The 22790-nt window shown below is 40.7% G+C and overlaps 1 protein-coding gene across 4 annotated transcripts in view; it reads left to right on the top strand.

The window, feature by feature from the left end:
* The window catches only part of LOC307188045 (BEN domain-containing protein 5), a gene marked incomplete at its 3' end in the record, with an annotated part of 1401459 nt that overhangs the window by 840674 nt on the left and 537995 nt on the right, over nt 1-22790 (top strand). For 3 of the 4 annotated variants that reach the window (XM_079924747.1, XM_079924746.1, XM_079924745.1), the window contains one exon: nt 15031-15247. In XM_079924747.1, coding sequence (XP_079780873.1) covers nt 15031-15247 — 217 coding nt within the window. Of the gene's footprint in view, nt 1-5286; nt 5392-15030; nt 15248-22790 lie in introns of those variants that run through there. The other variant, XM_079924749.1, reaches the window with a different exon arrangement.

Genomic DNA, 22790 nt, shown 5'->3' with positions numbered 1-22790 from the left:
TTCCTGTATCTTGACAGACACACTTAATTTTATTAGAGAGCACATCTCCTTGAAAGAGAGGTATTGGTTACATTGGGTATGGGAAGGATCTGGAACAGAAAACAGGGTTATCACTGTTTTCTTTCCTAACTCTGTGTTTAAATGGTTCCTCATCCCTTGTCACCTTTTCTTTGGTCCCCTATCCTACCTGCTTTGTCCATTTCATACCCTAAGCACACTTAGTATGAGCTTGGAATGCATTATTCTGAATCAAGAGAGTGTGATGCCAATTATCCGTCATGCAGAGCATGGTGATAATCACAGTTACCATTGTGAGCACCTGTTATGTGTCGGGTACCAATCTCATCTCTAATTGTCAAAACAGATCTGTGAGCTAGATATTGGTTTCATTTTATAGATGTGGAAATCCAGGCTCAGGGCTACATGACTGATAAGTCATGGAAGTAGATTAGAGCCCAGGCCCATGTTCTTTCTACTGTACAATGACTACAATTGTAAAAGGCATCAAAAGCTGGAATTGAACACAGCTCTGTCTATTCGTTCTAACCCAGCTCTGCCTGACTTATTTATTCATTCATTCAAGAATATTTATCGAGTGCTGTTGTATAATAGGCTCTGTGCAGGAGGACTCTAAGGAGATTCCAGTCTAGTGACTTCATATCCAGAACCCTTATTATTATTCCACCCATGATGGAACAACAAAATAACTTGGATACAAAACTTGAGCGCAAACCTGAACAAGTTGCAGGTACAGCTGGCCACCCCATCCCAAAGCACCCAGCATTCTGATACTGCCTCATACCCCATCTTATATCCCAACAAACGATAGTTTTGAAAACATAGTCATTTTCACCTAAGAGTCATAACAACCCTAAGAGGGATTCAGGACACATTTTAGTAACCACTTTTTACACAGAGGCACCAAGAAAGGTAGAGTCCTGCCCAAGGACTGCAGCTTAGAGTAGCACCCAACTCCTAGCTCTTTGTCCAGTGTCCTCTTCTTGCCTCCTCTCAGGAATCTGGATTGGAGAAGATAGAGTACATGACTTAGAGTCTCTCTTTGCCTGAGGAGCCTGTCCTTGGAGTTTCTGACTGCATTAGCATTCTGCCCACAGCCACATGTAGGTAGGAATATTGTTGCTGTCCATGACCATGGGGAATAATCAGTCTCAGCTATTCCCCGGCTCTAAACTAGCCAAAGTAATTGGGTTTAATTTTAATTTTTTTAATGGCTTGGAATTAATAGAAGCAGCTGCTGACACAGTGTGTGGGTGTCCTTCTCCAGAAGGCACAGACAAAAAAAAAAAAAAATCCTACACATAAAATAAACTCTGAAAAATAAACAACAGAGTGTGTAGGACAAAAAGGTTAATTCAAGAATCGAGCAGTGTCTTTTATCAAAAACTCGGCTGGCAATATGTAGCTCCGTCTCTCTCCTCCCACCACTAGTGCCCATCAACCCGTGATAAGATGGTAATCTGATTAGACACTGGGCGTATAAGTGTGTTGCCTGTAGCTGAGCACTCCCTCACTCTCTGTTTCCCCCCCTCCCTGTGACTCACCAAGAGATTAGCTGTGACAAAGTGCGGAGAAAGATAAGAATAGATATGCTGGTGACAGGAGCACTATTATAATTATTTGGGGGAAGATAGAATTGGAATTAGGAGCAGGTCCTCTTCGCCTAGGGAGGGTAGATTTATAATGTGGGCAGCCGTGCTGGTGCCTGGCTGTGCCAGACGCCTGAGAAGAAAAGGAGGGGCCCACTGGCTCAAGCCAGGAGATGGTCTGGGTTGTTCCAGCCAAACGTAGACTAAAGGCCATCTGTTGTCATGGATGACAAACCAGAGATTCAGCTGCCCTCATGAAGGGAAGAGGGATGAAATCTTTCTTCAATTTCAAACATACCTGGGAAACTGGATGCCAGTTTGCTCCCTGCCTCTGGGTAGATGAAGAAGTAAGAGACTGTTTCTGCAATTGCTGGGTGAATTTCAGATTTCACCCAAATTGTTGGGTGAATTTCACAGCCTTGGTGTGGTGGAAAGAATATGTGTTTTTCAGTCAGACCATAGTGTACATCAAACAGATAGCACATTGTTGGCATATAGGAGGTGTTTAATATATGTTACTCCCTTTGGAGGTGTCTGAATGACTTGGTTTTGTATACCTCCTTTAGGATGTACCGCCTTAAAAGACAGATTCTTTGTTATTTTTTCCCTCTCTGCTAATCTGAAGAAAAAAGTTTGTGTCTACTGTCAAAGAACACCCTGGGGTTGGAACTCATCTAACATCCATATTTTCTGCTTAATCAGAAAGGAAGTTAGGGCTCCTGTCTTTCAGGGGTCTTGAGGAGGGGTAGGGAATGAGTCTTATGTACGCCTTCAGGTCCTGGGCTTTCTCCTCTTCCTCTGTGCTCTGGTAACCTCCAAAATGATGCATTGGGAACTTGGCTGGTGGTTTGGACAGAGGCAGAGAGGATGGAAAATGGGAAGGAATCATCCATCCATTCAGTCATTAAACCATAAATTCACCTACTCATTCATTCAACAAACATGCTTTGAGCTCCTCTTCAGGGTCAAGCACTGTGCTAAGTGCTACAGATTTTGAGATGAATCAGAAATACAGGAGTTTCTGTAATTAGTATTTAGAGCAATTAGTTATTCCTGGAATTGTTGACGAAGACTTCAAAGAGGAAGTGTCATTTGAGCTGGGCCTCACTTCTCTACATAGGAATGCACTATGTAGGAAAGTATGGGAAAGGCAATTACAGATAGAACCGCCTTTAAAATGGCATGGAAGTTCCTGAAACATAATGTATTCATGGCATGACTCACAGCTTCACATGGAGAGAGCATAATATACAAACCTTGGTGTGGCTGAAATTATTTACTCTAATATGTTAATATCTTAAAGTTCACTCACATATATTCATTTATCCAATTCATGAGCATTTTGGAGTACCTCCTCTATTCAAGGCTTTGTATAGATCCTCCAGAACCAGATGGACAATATATGGTTCCTGCCCTCAAGGAGAACTCAATCCAGTGGTGGAGAAAGGCATATATTCAAGTTGATATAATGAAATAGAGGCTATAGTAGAGAAGTATACATAGTATGATTGTGAACGTGTTCAGTATGTACATGCATGCAGTCTGTGTGTGAGTGTGTGTGTGTGTGTGTGTGTGTGTGTGCGCGCGTGCGCTCACTCAGCCACATATGAATGCATGACTGAATCTGAGGACGTTGGTTACCCCTCCCTCACACATGTGGAGGGCTTCTTTAGTCATCAGGGTGGACCCAGGATGATGACTTGTTTCAAGAGCTGGGTCACCCTTTAGTCTCTGAGTCCTGAGAGCACACACCACAGGTCTTGGAATCAACCTGCATCTCTGGCAGGATCAGGTGTTCGATTCTTTCCTTTCTGGAGTCTTCTAGGGAGTCATGGACAATCTGTTTCTCTTAAGAAGTATTCTTGACCCTACCTTCATTTTTATCATATCATTTAAGATAAAGGAATAACTTCAGAGGACTATTGTGAAGATTAAAGGAGTTAATATATGATGAAGTACTTAGAATGGCCTAAACAATTGTTATACTGTTTCCATTGATATCCGAGACTCTCTGTGCTAAATGGAACCAGAAGTTTGCCTTGTTTAACTTAATATCAAGTACAGGAAACTTTTTTTTTTTTTTTTTTTCCGGTACGCGGGCCTCTCACTGTTGTGGCCTCTCCCGTTGTGGAGCACAGGCTCCGGATGCGCAGGCTCAGCGGCCATGGCTCACGGGCCCAGCTGCTCCGCGGCATGTGGGATCTTCCCAGATGGGGGCACGAACCCGTGTCCCCTGCATCGGCAGGCGGACTCTCAACCACTGCGCCACCAGGGAAGCCCAGGAAACTTTTTATCAGAGCCCTTAAAGCTTCCCATGTACTCCCTTGTAACATAGACCTTTCTACTTTCCCTTCAGCTGAAAGTTAAAGAGTCTCTACTTTATACTGAGCTAAGATCTACCTACCTACGACGCCTACCATTTATCTGTGGAGAGGAGTCTTCTTTTCCTTTTACAAGTGCTTTTAAAATAAGCAAGTACTATTTGAAACTTCTCTGTACCATTTCTAGTGAGAAAGAGAGGGAAAGGTAACACTGTTCCTGTCTTCAAGAAGCCTACCTTCTCTTTGAAGAAATCTCCACTTACTTTTGTTGCTTATTGTTAAGGGACAAACCGGTGATAAAACTGTTTTAATATCAAATGTCAAAGTAGAGAAAAATTGATGATGGATGAATAATCAGAGAAGACTTCAGAGAGGAGGTATGTTAAAGGATATAGGCATTTATTTATACATTCTTTTGTTTATTAATTATTTAGTTTGTTTAAAAAAATATTTAAAGCTTTATTGACAACCTACAATATGCCACCTCTGTGAGTAAGAGTTTACCAAGTAGGTAAGGTATCTGGCAGGGGAAGCAGTACAAATGGAGAAAAGATCAAACACAAAGACACAGAGGTACTGGAGGTGTGGCACAACGTTTTTAGAGAGTTGTGAGTAGTTCAGTATGAATAAAACATAGGGTTCAAGGAGGGAGAAATGACTGACGATGCTGGAATCACAGGGAGATCTCGGGGAGCCTTTTGAGGATAAGAAGTTGTTTGAAGAGTTTTTAACAGGAGAGTACTGGTAAGAGTACTGTCAGAAAAGATTGCTCTGGAAGCAGAAGGTAAGGCTATGAATTGGTGTCAAGGGGAGAAAGGCAGGTGGCAAGTTACCATAGGGACGATGAGCACAGACTTTGGAGTCACGTTAGCTTGCGTCTAGTACAGGCTCTGCTGCTTACCAAACTTGAAACCTTGGGAAATTTTTGTTACCTCTCTGAGCTTCCATTTTCTTAGCTGTGTAAAGGGGATGTTAACAGCCCCTAGCTCATAGGGTATTGTGAGGATTCAGTGATAATGCGTATAAAAAATTTAACACCATGCCTGAGACATAGTGAAACATAATGAGCAAAATAAGAGAAAAACCATGAGTGCATTCCAAATGAGAGACACATTTCTCCTACACAGCCTCATTCCTCTTTTCCTTTATTCTTTGTGTTACTTTGCTTCCTCATGAATTTGGCCTGCTGAATTCTTCTCAAACAGATCTTCGTTAGTATCCTTAGCAGAGTCTGGAACATTAAGCCCTGAGCAACATCTCAGCTTTCTTGCATGATCACCGCAGTGTCCATTACCTTCACTCTGCCTTCAAATCAGGTTAAGCATCCAACCTACTCAGGAGAGGAGCTGGGACAGCTGCAGGCATTAGATGAATTCTCCTGGTAGCACATGATCAAATTTGGTGGAGACGGCAGGCTCTGAGAGTCAAGTTGCTAAACTTGGCTAGAATAGGAGAAAACTGAGGTGAGTGAATTTAAAGCATGGATCTTAATTGAATATACTAGTACATAAAGACTTGAAAACATCGGTGTCATAACCTGAGGGGATTGTGACTGTAGGAATCGCTTGTGTATGAAGGCACACTCACCTTGTGCTCCAGGAGACTCAGACTCAGACCTCTGAGTCAGGGCCTGAAGCAACTGTCACAGACCATTGGCTGGAGACCCTGAGGCTCATTTACTTCTACCACCCTAACATTGTGATGTGACATCACATCACAAATGTAGACCATCATCTGTTCTTTTTATACCCTTATCCCTGCACTGGTCTGTTCTCCCTCTAATCTTGGTTTTCCACTGATCCCTCCTCTATCCAAAACCTTCTACTTTTTCCTATGAAACTCAACTCCCAGGTTAATAATCCCCCTTGGACCCCAGTGTTCTAATCCACTGCTTCCTTTACCTCTTGTCTTCCTTTACTTCAGTCTATGGTATGTGATACTTAACAAATATTTGCTGAATAAAACAATGAACTAAGGCCTGACTATCCTGGTGGCCATTACTTCCCCCTATGCCTTCTCAGGAGCTGCTCATTCTCCTACATTCCATGTGCAGAAGGATCTGGAGGGGACTCTTCACTCCCCATTTTCCTTCCAGGCCATTCCGTGTCTATTTCATCACTGGTAGCTCCAAAATTTCAATATAGGAGGGTTTAAGGTAGCAATTGGGTTAGAAAGGAGGAGTGCCTAGGGGGTTTGCTTTAAAGCTATATTTGTGTCACAAGAAGATTGTTTTTACTTGCATGTTTATTCCTCCTGGCTTTGGGTGTAGGAGCAAAATGGACTCTATTTGTGGGCCGAAGCACACCTCTAGACAGCCTTTGATACTACTGTGGACTTTTTTTTTTTTTTTTTTTTGCGGTACGCAGGCCTCTCACTGTTGTGGCCTCTCCCATTGCGGAGCACAGGCTCCGGATGCGCAGGCTCAGCGGCCATGGCTCACGGGCCCAGCCGCTCCGCGGCATGTGGGATCTTCCCAGACCGGGGCACGAACCCGTGTCCCTTGCATCGGCAGGCGGACTCTCAACCACTGCGCCACCAGGGAAGCCCCCAACTACCGTGGACTTTTATGTGAAAAGCCCTGTTCCTTTATTGCTTAAGCTGTTCTCTCTACGTCCCGTCCTCATCATTTTTGGGTTCCCACCCATCTTAGACTCCATGGCCCATCACATCAGCCACTTTTATCTAATAGTCAAATCTATCTGATTTTCTATACTTGTGCAGCCACTACCCTGTCCTTCTGATCACTCTCTTCTATCTCTTGGACTTGGACAATCATGGTACTTTACTTCTTTCACTGACTTAAAGGAATCCTATGACCTCAGGATAATGTTTAAATTCTTTAACGTGTCCCATCATGTAAAGTCGTCCCTTCACACCTGCAGATGCAGAACCCATGGATGTGGAGGGACAGCCGTAGTCCCTTTCTAATACGACTTCTGCCTTCCTCTTCAAACACATTTCTCATGATTTCCCTTCTCATTCTTTGTGCTTCAGCCATGATGAATTCCTTGCAGTTCCAACATTTTACTTGTTCCTTCTTGCCACCTGGCCTATGCCAGAATCCCGTAATTTATCAAGAGGGATCCTGGAAAAGTGTTATAAGTACTGATTTAGAATCAGACAGAAACAGATTTGAATCCCAGTTTTGTCATTTACTAGCTTGAGAGAATGGGTAAGCTCCTTAACTTTTATGAACCTCCATGGCCATATCTTCTAAGTGGGATAACAATAGTGTGGATGAAGCCTGCCATATCAGTAAACAAAGGGTGTACAGCCATCAAGTCATCAGCCATTGCAGTCACCCCCGACTGTGCACCCTGAGGGATTCAGGATGGAAAAAAACAGGATACTGGCCCTATGAAGTTAAAGTGCATATCAAAGGAATGATTTCAATGAGCCGAGACTCTTGTCTTCCCATACATAGAAAAGTGCTAAATTCATTAACTTGAGATGTCTGTTTTTTTTCTTTAATTAACAATAATCTTTTGATGTTCCCATTACCTGTTTTCCACTTAATGTTAGGGTGAGATTCATGACAGCCAGGGCTACAGGCAAGCAGTACAAGCCCAAACATGTACAACGTCAGTGCCATGTAACATTGGCTCTTCCACGGGAAGCCCATAGCCTTACCTCCCACCCTGGCCACTGAGGCAGCCTCAGAAAGACACCAAGGTAGAAACAAGATTCTGCAATAAACTGCTGGAATGTTACAATGCTTTGGAGCTCTTAACAGTTTTCTCCAGGCTGCCCTACCTGGAGCCAGCACCATTATTGTTTTTTTCATCCTCAGCTCTGACACCCTCCTCCTCACACTTTCCTCCATATGCCCCTTTGCCCCTTGGCTTCCCAGTTGAATGACAAGCCACCGCAGGTGAGCCTTGCATCCTCCACCCACTATGCCAGAACCCACCCCCCAAAACATATTTGCCCTTAAGGAGCTTCCAAACAGATCCTAGTGGATGAGACTTAGGAAGCAGCCAATAAAAAAAGCAAGACTTGCTACAAAATGTAGGAGCCAAACAGGCCTGGTATTATCAGTGGACAGTCATGGAAAAGGCATAGTTGAGACAGGTTTTGTAGGATTAATAGGATTTTAAGAGACACAAACGAGAGGCGTTCTCTGCAGGGAAATCGTGCATAGTGTGGATATTATACAAATGAGGAGGTGCAGTGAGCCTGTGAAGTGGGTTAATGTAAAGATGTTATGGGAATTATGACTGGACCATTTTGCCTTTTCTCACGTATGTGTTTCAGTGTTGCTTATTGGAGAATGAGCATGTTAGCTTAGCAGAATTGCCTACACAGCATATTGTAAAGCAGTATTTCCCAAAGTGCTTCTGTGTAAAATTAGTTTCATGGAATGCTCTATAGAAAAATAATAGTAATAATTTAAAGAAATGTTGAATATTCTTTTTCTCTCCGTTGAATATTCACAAAGTGCATGAACTTATTTTAAAGTATCTGAATTAGTGTTATAATACTAAAACCTGACTTCCCTGGGGAAAGTAATCCTCCCCTATTTATGTCACTATAGCATCACACTCTTTCCCCTCAAGACACTTTTGAGTCTGTAACTATATTGTATATTTATTTAAAATATTTTATTGACTGCTTCCCTACCAACATATATACTCCATGAGGACAAATACCTGGCTTATCTTATTTACCATTTTACATAGGTAATCTAGCACAATGCCTGGGTATATAATATGTGTTCAAAATAAGAACAAATGATGAATAAAACTTGTTCATTTTTAACTTTGCATTGTTTAAACACTTTATAAAGGATAGGGCTGGAATTTGAACGAAGTACTGCCAGATTCCAGTCTCTTTTCTTTTCTTTTTTTTTTTTTTTTTTTTTTTTTAATGCGGTACGCAGGCCTCTCACTGTTGTGGCCTCTCCCGTTGCGGAGCACAGGCTCCGGACGCGCAGGCTCAGCGGCCATGGCTCACGGGCCCAGCCGCTCCGTGGCATGTGGGATCCTCCCGGACCGGGGCACGGACCCGTGTCCCCTGCATCGGCAGGTGGACTCTCAACCACTGTGCCACCAGGGAAGCCCCTCTTTTTTCTTTTTTAAATTTAATTTTATTTATTTTTTTATACAGCAGGTTCTTATTAGTCCTCCATCTTATACACATCAGTGTATATATGTCAATCCCAACCTCCCAGTTCATCACACCCCCACCCCCACCCCCTGCCACTCTCCCCCCTTGGTGTCCATACTTTGTTCTCTACATCTGTGTTTCTAATTCTGCCCTGCAAACCGGTTCACCTGTACCATTTTTTCTAGGTTCTACATATATATGTTAATATACGATATTTGTTTTTCTCTTTCTGACTTACTTTACTCTGTATGACAGTCTCTAGATCCAACCACGTCTCAGCAAATGACCCAATTTCGTTCCTTTTTATGGCTGAGTAATATTCCATTGTATATATGTACCACATCTTCTTTATCAAATCATCTGTTGATGGACATTTAGGTTGCTTCCATGTCCTGGCTCTTGTAAATACTGCTGCAATGAACATTGAGGTGCATGTGTCTTTTTGAATTGTGGTTTTCTTTGGGTATATGCCCCGTAGTGGGATTGCTGGGTCATATGGTAATTCTATTTTTAGTTTTTTGAGGAACCTCCATACTGTTCTCCATAGTGGCTGTATCAATTTACATGCCCACCAACAGTGCAAGAGGGTTCCCTTTTCTCCACACCATCTGCAGCATTTGTTGTTTGTAGATTTTCTGATGATGCCCATTCTAACTGGTGTGAGGTGATACCTCATTGTAGTTTTGATTTGCATTTCTCTAATGGTTAGTGATGCTGAGCAGTTTTTCATGTGCTTCTTGGCCATCCATATGTCTTCTTTGAAGAAATGTCTATTTAGGTCTTCTGCCCATTTTTGGATGGGTTTGTTGTTTTAATATTGAGCTGCATGAGCTGTTTATATATTTTGGAGATTAATCCTTTGTCCGTGGATTTGTTTGCAAATATTTCCTCCCATTGTGAGGGTTGTCTTTTTGTCTTATTTGTAGTTTCCTTTGCTTTGCAAAAGCTTTGAAGTTTCATTAGGTCCCATTTGTTTATTTTTGTTTTTATTTCCATTACTCTAGGAGGTGGATCAAAAAATATCTTGCTGTGATTTATGTCAAAGAGTGTTCTTCCTATGTTTTCCTCTAAGAGTTTTATAGTATCCGGTCTTACATTTACATCTCCAATCCATTCTGAGGGTATTTTTGTCTATGGTGTTAGGGAGTGTTCTAATTTAATTCTTTTACATGTAGCTGACCAGATTTCCCAGCACCACTTATTGAAGATACTGTCTTTTTCCCTTGTATATCCTTGCCTCCTTTTTCATAGATTAGTTGACCATAGGTGTGTGGGTTTATCTCTGGGCTTTCTGTCCTGTTCCACTGATCTGTATTTCTGTTTTTGTGCCAGTACTATACTGTCTTGATTACTGTAGCTTTGTAGTATAGTCTGAAGTCAGGGAGTCTGACTCCCCCAGCTCCGTTTTTTTCCCTCAAGACTGCTTTGGCTATTCAGGGTCTTTTGGGTCTCCATACAAATTTTAAGATTTTTTGTTCTAGTTCTGTAAAAAAATGCCATGGGTAATTGGATAGGGATTGCAATGAATCTGTAGATTGCTCTGGGTAGTATAGTCATTTTCACAATATTGATTATTCCTATCTAAGAACATGGTATGTCTGTCCACCTGTTTGTATCATCTTTAATTTCTTTCATCAGTGTCTTATACTTTTCTACATACAGGTCTTTTGTCTCCCTAGGTAAGTTTATTCCTAGGTATTTTATTCTTTTTGTTGCAGTGGTAAATATGAGTGTTTCCTTAATTTCTCCTTCAGATTTTTCATCATTAGTGTATAGGAATGCAGGAGATTTTTGTGCATTAATTTTGTATGCTGCAACTTTACCAAATTCATTGATTAGCTCTAGTAGTTTTCTGGTGGCATCTTTAGGATTCTCTATGTATAGTATCATGTCATCTGCAAACAGTGACAGTTTTACTTCTTCTTTTCCAGTTTGGATTCCTTTTATTTCTTTTTCTTCTTTGATTGCTGTGGCTAGGACTTCCAAAACTATGTTGAATAATAGTGGTGAGAGTGGATATCCTTGTCTTGTTCCCGATCTTAGAGGAAATGCTTTGGTTTTTCACCGTTGAGAATGATGTTTGCTGTGGGTTTGTCATACATGGCCTTTATTATGTTGAGGTAGGTTCACTCTATGCCCACTTTCTGGTGAGTTTTTATCATAAATGGATGTAGAATTTTGTCAAAAGCTTTCTCTGCATCTATTGAAATGATCATATGGTGTTTCTTCTTCAGTTTGTTAATATGGTCTATCACATTGATTGATTTGCATATATTGAAGAATTCTTGCATCCCTGGGATAAATCCCACTTAATCATGGTGTATGACCCTTTTAATGTGTTATTGGATTCTGTTTCCTAGTATTTTGTTGAGGATTTTTGCATGTGTATTCATCAGTGATATTGGTCTGTAATTTTCTTTTTTTGTAGTATCTTTGTCTGGTTTTGGTATCAGGGTGATGGTGGCCTCATAGAATGAGTTTGGGAGTGTTCCTTTTTTGTAACTTTTTGGAAGAGTTTGAGAGAGATGGGTGGTAACTCTTCCCTAAATGTTGGATAGAATTCACCTGTGAAGCCATCTAGTCCTGGCACTTTGTTTCTTGGAACATTTGTTAATCACAGTTTCAATTTCTTTACCTGTGATTGGTCTGTTCATATTTTCTGTTTCTTCCTGGTTCAGTCTTGGAAGGTTATACCTGCCTAAGAATTTGTCCATTTCTTCCAGGTTGTCCATTTTATTAGCATAGAGTTGCTTCTAGTAGTCTCTTAGGATGCTTTGTATTTCTGCAGTGTCAGTTGTAACTTCTCCTTTTTCATTTCTAATTTTATTGATTTGAGTCCCCTCCCTGTTTTTCTTGATGAGTCTGGCTAATGGTTTATCAAGTTTGTTTATCTTCTCAAAGAACCAGCTTTTAGTTTTATTGATCTTTGCTATTGTTTTCTTTGTTTCTATTTCATTTATTTCTGTCTGATCTTTATGATTTCTTTCCTTCTGCTAAGTTTGGGTTTTGTTTGTTCTTCTTTCTCTAGTTCCTTTAGGTGTAAGGTTAGATTTTTTATTTGATATTTTTCTTGTTTCTTGAGTTAGGCTTGTATTGCTATAAACTTCCCTCTTAGAACTGCTTTTGCTGCATCCCATAGGTTTTGGATCGTTATCTTTTCATTGTAATTTGTCTCTAGGTATTTTTTGAGTTCCTCTTTGTTTTCTTTAGTGATCTCTTGGTTATTTAATAACATATTGTTTAGCCTCCATGTGTTTGTGTTTTTTTTATGTTTTCTGCCCTGTAATTCATTTCTAATCTCATACCATTGTGGTCAGAAAATATGCTTGATATGATTTGAATTTGCTTCAATTTACTGAGGCTTGATTTGTGACCCAAGATGTGATCTATCCTGGAGAATGTTCTGTGTGCACTTGGGAAGAAAGTGTAATCTGCTGTTTTTGGATGGAATGTCCTATAAATATCAATTAAATCTATCTGGTCTATTGTGTCATTTAAAGCTTGTGTTTCCTTATTAATTTTCTGTTTGGATGATCTGTCCATTGGTGTAAGTGAGCTGTTAAAGTCCCCCACTATTTTTGTGTTACTGTCGATTTCCTCTTTTACAGCCGTTAGCAGTTGCCTTATGTGTTGAGGTGCTCCTATGTTGGGTGCATATATATTTATAATTGTTATATCTTCTTCTTGGATTGATCCCTTGATCATTATGTAGTGTCCTTCCTTGTCTCTTGTAACATTCTTTCTTTTAAAGTCTATTTTATCTGATATGAGTATTGCTACTCCAGCGTCCTTTTGATTTCCATTTTCATGGAATATCTTTTTCCATCCCCTCACTTTCAGCCTGTATGTGTCCCTAAGTCTGAAGTGGGTCTCTTGTAGACAGCATATATATGGGTCCTGTTTTTGTATCCATTCAGTGAGCCTGTGTCTTTTGGTTGGAACTTTTCATCCATTCACCTTTAAGGTAATTATCACTATGTATGTTCCTATTACCATTTTCTTAATTGTTATGGGTTTGTTTTTGCAGGACCTTTTCTTCTCTTGTGTTTCCCACTTAGAGAAGTTCCTTTAGCATTTATTGTAGGGCTGGTTTGGTGGTGCTGAACTCTCTTAGCTTTTGCTTGTCTGTAAAGCTTTTGATTTCTTTATTGGATCTGAATGAGATCCTTGCTGGGTAGAGTAATGTTGGTTGTAGTTTCTTCCTTTTCATCACTTTAAATATATCATGCCACTCCCTTCAGGCTTGTAGAGTTTCTGCTGAGAAATCAGCTGTTAACCTCATGGGATTTCCCTTGTATGTTATTTGTCATTTTTCCCTTGTTGCTTTCAATAATTTTTCTTTGTCTTTAATTTTTGCCAGTTTGATTACTGTGTGTCTCGGCATGTTTCTCCTTGGGTTTATCCTGCCTGGGACTCTGTGCTTCCTGGACTGGGGTGGCTATTTCCTTTCCCATGTTAGAGAAGTTTTCCACTATAATCTCTTCACATATTTTCTCGGCTTTTTTCTCTCTCTCTTCTCCTTCTGGGACCCCTATAATGTGAATGTTGTTGCATTTAATTTTGTCCCAGAGGTCTCTTAGTCTGTCTTCATTTCTTTTCATTCTTTTCTTCTTTATTCTGTTCTGCAGCAGTGAATTCCACCATTCTGTCTTCCAGGTCACTTATCTGTTCTTCTGGCTCAGTTATTCTGCTATTGATTCCTTCTAGTGTATTTTTCATTTCAGTTATTGTATTGTTCATCTCTGTTTGTTTGTTCTTTAATTCTTCTGGGTGTTTGTTCTTTAATTCTTCTAGTTCTTTGTTAAACATTTCTTGCATCTTCTCGATCTTTGCCTCCATTCTTTTGCCGAGGTCCTGGATATCTTCACTATCATTATTCTGAATTCTTTTTCTGGAAGGTTGCCTGTCTCCACTTCATTTAGTTGTTTTTCTGGGGTTTTATCTTGTTCCTTCATCTGGTGCATAGCCCTGTGCCTTTTCATCTTGCCTATCTTTTTGTGAATGTGTTTTTTGTTCCATAGGCTGCAGGATTGTAGTTATTCTTGCTTGTGCTCTCCGCCCTCTGGTGGATGAGGCTATCTAAGAGGCTTGTGCAGGTTTCCTGATGGGAGAGACTGGTGGTGGGTTGAAGGGATTGTTGCTCTGGTTGGCAGAGCTCAGTAAAACTTTAATCTGCTTGTCTGCTGATGGGCGGGTCTGGGTTCCCTCCCTGTTGGTTGTTTGCCCTGAGGCAACCCAACACTTGAGCCTACAGGCTAATGGCAGTCTCTGGGAGGGCTCACGCCAAGGAGTGCTTCCCAGAACTTCTGCTGCCAGTGTCCTTGTCCCCACATTGTGCCACAGCCACGCCCCACCTCTGTAGGAGACCCTCCAACACTAGCAGGTAGGTCTGGTTCAGTCTCCTGTGAGGTCACTGCTCCTTCCCCTGGGTCCCAATGTGCACACTACTTTGTGGTGTGCCCTCCAAGAGTGGAGTTTCTGTTTTTTCCAGGCCTGTCGAAGTCCTGCAGTCAAATTCCACTAGCTTCAAAGTCTGATTCACTAGGAATTCTTCCTCCCATTGCCAGACCCCCAGGTTGGGAAGCCTGACATGGCACTCAGAACCTTCACTCCAGTGGGCGGACTTCTGTGGTATAAGTGTTCTCCCAGTTTGTGAGTCACCCACCCAGCAGTTATGGGATTTGATTTTATTGTGATTGCTCCCCTCCTACCATCTCATTGCGGCTTCTCCTTTGTCTTTGGATGTGGGGTATCTTTTTTGGTGAGTTTCAGTGTCTTCCTGTCGATGATTTTTCAGCAGTCCGTTGTGATTCCAGTCCTCTTGCAAGAGGGAGTGTCCAACCTCTTTTGATCATAGATTGGTATATGTTGTTGTCCCTGGCCACCACCTAGGTTTCTTGATGTTACAGTTTCAATCTTGGGCATTTATTCCTACTGATTACATTTTGAAGCTTGAACAACTGTCTGATATGCCCAAATTTCTTTGTATCTTTCAGGCAAAGACTGCCACCTAAAAATGTCTACTACTACCGCTGCCCGGACCATAGGAAGAATTACGTGATGTCCTTTGCATTTTGTTTTGACCGAGAAGAAGATATTTACCAGTTTGCTTACTGCTACCCATATACGTACACTCGCTTTCAGCATTACCTTGACAGCCTGCAAAAGAGAAACATGGATTACTTCTTCCGGGAGCAGCTGGGTCAGAGTGTGGTAAGGCCCATTCAGAAACGGGAAAGCTGGGGGAGGAGCTTAGCACTGGTTTTTATAGAATGCAAATAATAGATATTGGTGCTTTGTAGACTATATGCTCTGGAAATTTAAAAAAATCACTGTTTTTTGTGTGTAATGGTTTGCTACTATGGCCACCAGGAAGTCGAAGAATAGGATAAGGCAGATGCGTGTCCTTCTGAATGAAGCTGATAAAGCTCTCTAACAAAATACAAAAGTTCTGGTGAATCCCCAGAACTGTGAGATAAAAAGAAGGCTCTACTGGGTGTTACAAACGGTGTGAAAGCATTTTATGAGTCTAAGCTTACGAGATGAAGAGTAAATTTGCTTTTTAGTGAATTTAACTTGACTGCAGTGTAGGTTAGCAGGTGGTGTGCAGTATGGTTGTGCTGTCCACAGTGTGTTCTATCTCTGCCGTCTATTAGTTCCCCAACCCTTCTTCCTTCCTCAGGTTTAGTTTTCTGGGTCTGGAGATTTCAGTCTTAAATTCTATATTAGTTTCCTATTGCTGACGTAACAAATTGCCATGAACTTGGTGGCTTGAAACAACACAAATTTATTATCTTACAGTTCAGGAAAAGTCTGAAATTGGCCTCTTTGGGCTAAAATCTAGATATCAACAGGTCTGTGTTCCTTCTGGAGGCTCTAGGGGAGAATTCATTCCACTACCTCTCCCAGTGTCTAGAGGCTGCTTGCATTCCTTGGCTCGTGGTTCCCTTTCAGTCTTCAAAGTCAACATTGACTTATCAAGTCTTTCTCAAGCTGCACCACTCTGATGCTGAATCTCCTGCCCTCCTCTTTCACTTATAAGAACACTTGTGATTACGTTGAGCTCACGCAGATAATCCAGGATAATATATCCATCTCAAGATCTTTAACTAAATCACATCTGTAAAGTCCCTTTTCTCATGTAAGGTAATATATTCACAGGTCCCAAGGATTAGGACTTGGACATTTTGGGAGAAGGGGTGCATTGTTCTGCCTACCACACTTTCCTACTGTCTTTTCCTCTTTTTCTCCCTGCCCATCCCAGGATCTAAAAGTGTCCTTCACATTGGATGCATAGGTTTTGTTCTCTGCGGTCAGAAATACTTCAGTTGCTAGTAAAGAATATCTTCCCTCTACTCTAATCCTCTTCCTAACAGTGCTTCTGATGGGTGCCATGTATATCTGGTGCCTATATCTTTTGAACTGAGAATTGGGACACATGGTATATTAGTCAGCATGCTAGTAGGAAACAGATGGCAGCCTCACATTAGGATAATTTGAGGAGAGCTTAATAAATGGGCTGTTTACAAGGTGCGGGCACTGTGTACAGAAACCACGGGGTATAGTGCAGTTCCCTGGGGCTAGTAACAGCTCAAACGGTGTGAAGGGATGAAATGGTTAACAGAACCCAATAGTAGAGAGTCATGCAGTGGGCCATCTTGAGTGGAACAGTGACCTTCAGTTGAGGAAAAAAGTTAGCCTGAGATGATCCCACAGGGAGGGAGCTGAGAAAAATAAATACATAGAGCTCATTCTCTTACTTCCCTCTGATCTACTGCTAGGGGGTTCCTACTGGCCAACCCAATTGGAAATCAGAGGGCAAGAGAGCCCACTGAAGTAATCCATACAGATAAGTTTCGCTGAACAAAGAAAATGATGGAGAAGGGCAGAGAGTGGTTATAGAGAGCCAAATAGAACATATTAGTCACACATGGTCTGATCAACAATGTATTACTGGAAACAGTAGATTATTTCAGATGGGACTGTTGGAGAAATCCTGAGACGAATGTTTGCCAGACATATGACTTATGATATAAATTAAGAGAGAAAGAGTTTCATTCAATACTTGTGACTTTTTAAGTGTGGGATCTGTTCGTTTCATTCTTGTGTCCACTGCAGCCCTCTCTTAGATTTATGCCAGGCAGAATGTAGGTGTACATTGAATGGCTATGGAGTAAATTATTGAATGAATGAAAGAATGAATTAAGATATACCCAGAGACAATGTGAAGAGCTAAGAGCATCAGAAAGCTGATAGGAGAAATAATAGGATAAGTTAAGCTTCCAATAACTAAAATACAAAATACATACCTAAAATAACAGCTCATTAAATGAGATAGAAGTTTATTTCTCTTCCATATATAAATCTAGATGTAGACAATCCGGAGCTGATAGTGTGGCTCTGCTCCTTGGAACTCTTAGGGAGTCAAGTTCTTCCAGCTTTCTGCCATCCCTGGGATGTGGCTCTCAAACTCAATGTCAAATGTGGAATTCTGTCACATCCATGTTCCAGGCAGCAAGATTAAGAAAGTAGGCGGAGAAGGGAGAAGATACAGTATTGTGGCACTTTCACGTTCATCCCATTAGATAGAACTCATATCCACACTTAACTAAAAGAAGGATGAGAAATGAAGTCTTCATTCTGGGTGAGCATGTTTCTAGCTAAAAATTAGTAGTCCTATAGATATGTAGGTGAATTAATATTGAAGGACATCCTGAAGTCTCTGCCATAAGAAGCTTGAATTACGTGTCCAGCTCTAATACCAAACTACTCATATGACCTTGAATGTTACTCCCCTTTTCTGGGGACAAGTTTTTCATCTATAAAATGAGAAAGTTGAAGTTGATAGGGGTTTTTAAATTATTCTTTGAGGAATTCCTCAGTTAGAATAAAATAATTCGAGACTGCTGTCCTACTTCAGACCCTGTGAGGGGTACTGTAGGGATATATAATGGAGTATACAAGTCATGGTGTACTTCCAGAAATGTATTCCATACCAGAGGAAATAAGACATTTAAAAAATATATATTATGTTTTTTAAAGTATATAATTAAGGATCCCATGAGTTGTTTAAAGAATTTATGGTCAGACTAAACACCATGGAGAAGATGGGCTTTACGCCGAGTCTTGAAAGATGGGTAGGATTACTGAATACAGAGTTGGCGAGAAGGTAGCCCAGAGAGCAAGAAACAGCCTGAGTCATTGCATGATGATAGTTGGTCAGAAGTCTGGTTTGATTGGAATAGGGAACCTTCCTACTGGAAGATAAGGATAGACAGGAAGATTAGGACCAAACTCTGAAAAACCTTGATTGTCATATTAAAGAATTACGGCTGTATCCTTTATTCAGATTCAACACACAGACACTAGGTCAGGCACTTTATATGTACTGTCTTACTTGTTTCTCACAACAGTTTTGTGGGGTAGGCAGAATTATCCCAGTTTGGGGATAAATAATCTAAGGCTAATAAGTTACTTGGCTAAAGCTACATGGCTAGTTCAGGACTAGGCCAATATTTAAACCCATGGCTTCTAATGCTGTGCCCTGGCACTTTGATGGACTCATTGCTCCTTTCCACATTGGACCTACTAAAATCAATAGTAGATTTTGAGAAAGGGATTATACCTTATCCAAAGCTACATCTTAAGAAAGTAAAGTTAGTGGAAGTGCAGGGTGTACCTCTGCTGGCTAAACCAGATGAGGGGAGCTCTGTGGGTTGGCTCCATCCCCCTGATCTGGGTCTCGAAGCAGATACCGGAGACATTAAGGCCTTCTGGCATACTCTTGCAGACAGGACAGTTCTTGGTTACCAGGGCATTTGATATGGCTTGTGACTGAAGCCACCACTGTAATTAGTTAATCCCTACTCCAATTTGGAGGGAGGATAATTACAAGTAGGAAGGCTAAACATGTCAACAGACAATTCTTAGAGAGAGCAGGCAAGAAGCAAGATTTTGAATTTCTAGTGCTGGAACTATTAATCACCATGGGCATAGCTGCTATTGCTACTAATTATATCATCCAAAATGGCATTTTATTTTGTTACTTACCAGTGGCCCTTTCTAACACCAGCAAACAAAATCCCTGTGTGCATACATCAAAGCCACAATCTGACATTTAATTTAAATACATCATAGGAAAGATCTTTATTTTCTTGTTGTTATAACACTTTTATTGAGGTATAATTTACATACTATAACATTAACCCATTGTAAGGGTACAATTCTGTGATTTTTAGTAAGTGTATAGAGTTTTACAACTATCACCACAATCTAATTTTAGAACATTTCATCATCCCCAAAAGTTCCCTTGTAAATCCCCACTTCCACTCCCAGCCCTAGGCAACTATTCATCTGTTCTCTGACACTGTAAATCTGCCATTTCTGAACATTTCCTGTAGGTGGAATCATGCACTATTTAGTCGTCTTTTGCATTTAGCACCTTTCACATAGCATTACATTTTTGTGGTTCACTCATGTTGTAGCTTCCATCAGTAGTCCATTCATTTTTAGTGCTGAATAGTATTCCATTGAAAATATATACCACACTTTCTTTTTCTGTTCTCCAGTTGATGGACATTTGGATTGTTTCCAGTTTGGGGCTATTATGAATAATGCTATTATGAACATTCATGTGCATATCTTTGAGTGGACATGTGATCACATTTCTCTTGGGTAGATTTCTAGGAATGTAATCATTGGGTCGTATAAGTTCACATTCAACTTAAAAAAAACAAGAACCAAAAAACGTGCCAAGCTGCATTCCAAGTTAGTGCCATTTTGCATTCCTACCAATAAGGTAGGAGAGAGGGTTGTAGTTTCTCCATGTGCTTGCTAACACTTGGAATTACCTATATTTTTCATTACAGCTATTTTAGTGGGTATGTAGTGAAATCTCATTGTGGTTTTATTTTGTGCTGCCCTAGTAACTAGTTATGTTGATTATATTATAATGTGCTTATTTGCCATTCATATATCTTCTCTGCTGAAGATCTTCTCTGTTAGTTTAAACCTTTTATCCATTTATTTAAAAATCGGGTTGTGTTCTTATAATGAGTTTTGAGAGTTCTTTATTCTGAATGCAAGTCCTTTGTCAGATTCATGCTTTGCAAAATCCCCCCCTAATCTATACCTTTAATCTATACCTTAAACCTATACCTTAATCTATACCTTTTCATTCTCTTAACCATGACTTTTGAGGAATAGGAGTTTTTAATTTTGAAGTCCAGCTTACCAGTTTTTTCTCTTAGGGATCATGCTTTTGGAGTCTTATCTAAAAGCTGCCCATCTGAAGGCCACAAAGATTTTCTCCTATGTTTTCTTCTAAAATTTTTATAATTTCCACTGACATTTAAATCCATGATCCATTCAGAAGTAATTTTTTATATATGGCATGAGGTAAGGGCCTTAAGTTCGCTTTTTTTTGCATATAGATATCCAATTGTTGCAGCACCATTTGTTGAAAAGACTAACCTTTTTACCCATGAACTATCTTGGCACCTTTCTCCAATGCCTCTACTCAGTTTTTCTTTTTTCTTTCCTATTTTCAAGGCTAAATTTTCAGGGAGTCAACCCTGTGTCTGTGTAGGTCAGCTATGATTGGACTGAGTTTGTGCTCATCCACTCTGAGTCTGTAAGGCTTCCACCCTCTGACAGTGGATTTGTGTGTGGGTATGGGGAGCACAAAGTTCGGGCAGTTTTCAAGTCTGACCTGGCTTTTACTTTCCCTTTTGTGTTGTGTTCCCTGTGTGCATATGTGAAGCCTCAAGGTTGTTCATGTGTGTGTTGCTGCTTTAGGCTTCTTCTCAGGTCTCTGATGAGCCTGCACCCAGTCTCAGCCAGCATGTTCTTGTCCCAGTTATGCAACTGTGGGCCCTTCTCACTTGCCCACAGACAATGCTGCTGGGTCTGGGCACTGCCTACTTCTCCAAATTAACTGAGTCCCTTCGACCATGACAGAGAAGCTGCCAACCCTCACAGCCTGGCCTGTCCTAGCATTCACCAAGCCTGGGGGAAGATGGAACCAATCCAGGACAGAACATCATATATTCCCATTCTTATTACCTGAAGTTCAGCAGTTTTTAAAACATAATAGTTTTGAGATTGTTGTCAATTTGGTCAGTTTCCAAAACACTGAAATGGTTGGTTGTTTCAAATTTGTCCAGCTTTATATTTGTTTTTTGGGGATAGCATTTATCAATACTCTCATTCCAGCATAGCCAGAATTAGATTTTAACTGACTCACATGAGTGTTTAAATCATATAGCCCTTGTACTGTCAGACATAGTGAAATATTGCATTATTTTCAAATGTCATTGGACTAGAGGAACCATAACTCGTGTGTGTGTGTGTTTTGAAAGTATTAGATGGAGAGAGTGATTCCCATACTTAGGGATACTTGCCAAAAGGAAGTGTCTAACAAAGAAAATAGTCTGATAGTGTATTTTAGGGAATCACTAGAAATTCATTTATATGAGAATAATATTGTCTAGGCTCTACCACTGGCTAGCTCTATGACCTTGGGAAAAACATTTCTCTATGGGCCTTAGAAAGTCAGACCAGATTATTTCAAACATCCCTTCCAACTTCAACGTAAATTATGGTTCAAATGTTGATGACATCCTTTTGTATGTTCTAAGTCACTCATTAGCTTGTTGTAATGTTGCCTTTCAGTCTGCCCTTTATTTTATAACAATGGTAGTTATTGAGTGCTTAGCATGTGCCAGACCCAGTGCTATGACTTTTATATGCATCCTTTCACTCAGTCCTCACAACACCCCTATTATATGGTTAGTACTATAATTGAATGCCTAACATGTAACCAGCTTGTCTAAGCTCTGGGGATACAGCAGTAAAAACAGGCATAAATACATGCCTTCATGGAGCTTACATTCTAGTAGAAAGAGACAGACAGTATTGGAGAAATTAAATCAGGAAAGGAAATACATTTTGGGGAGAAGCCTTCACTTAGAAGGAAGCATTTAAGCTCTGGGCTATAAGTATTGTCTTCTCCCATTTGCATTTTTAAAAGCTGAGATTCAGTGAGATTAAATAATTTGTCTATATCATGTAGCTGGGATTTGAAGCCACGCCTTTGTGGACCCCAAAGAATGGACTCTAAACCAATCCTGGATAAGGAAGTATTCTGTTCACATATACAGTGATTTACTAAATTCTTCCAAAGCCATTCCTCAATACTACAAATATCTAGTAAACACCTTCTACCTGTCAGGCTCTATATTGGGTGCTGGAGACAGAAAGATGAATACAAAACGCACCCTGCCCCTAAGAAATACTCCATGTACTGGATGTCACAGACATAGAGGCTAATAATAGCAATGATGGTAACAAACTTGATGTAATAGAAGTACGAGGCAGAGGAAAGGCACAAGGGAGGAAATGAAGCATTAAGGAAAGAGGCATCTTGAATTGAGAATCAAAGCATGAATGCAGAGGCTGAGACACCTGGTGAGCCCTGACTATTTAGTGTGGTTGCAAATGACAAGAGCACAGGGTCAGCAGAACAAGAACAAGAGGAATGGTGATTGGGAAAGAATGAGAGGTAGGTGGAAGCTGCGTCAGGAGGGCTTTGAATGCCAAACTCAAGAATTTGGACTGTATCCTGAGGGCAGTGAGGAACCAAGCAGGAGGGAACATGATCATTGTGGCACTTAACCCTTCCATCTCCAGGCTGCCTCTGCTGATGGCAGCTGATCTAGAAGTCAGGTTAACTCCTGCCTGTCTGTCCAGTTGGCTT

Source organism: Stenella coeruleoalba (assembly GCF_951394435.1).
Source record: "Stenella coeruleoalba genome assembly, chromosome: 1".
In the NCBI taxonomy this organism is placed as follows: Eukaryota; Metazoa; Chordata; class Mammalia; order Artiodactyla; family Delphinidae; genus Stenella; species Stenella coeruleoalba.
Note: the sequence above shows the minus strand (reverse complement) of the source record. Positions and strands in the feature narration are given on the sequence as shown.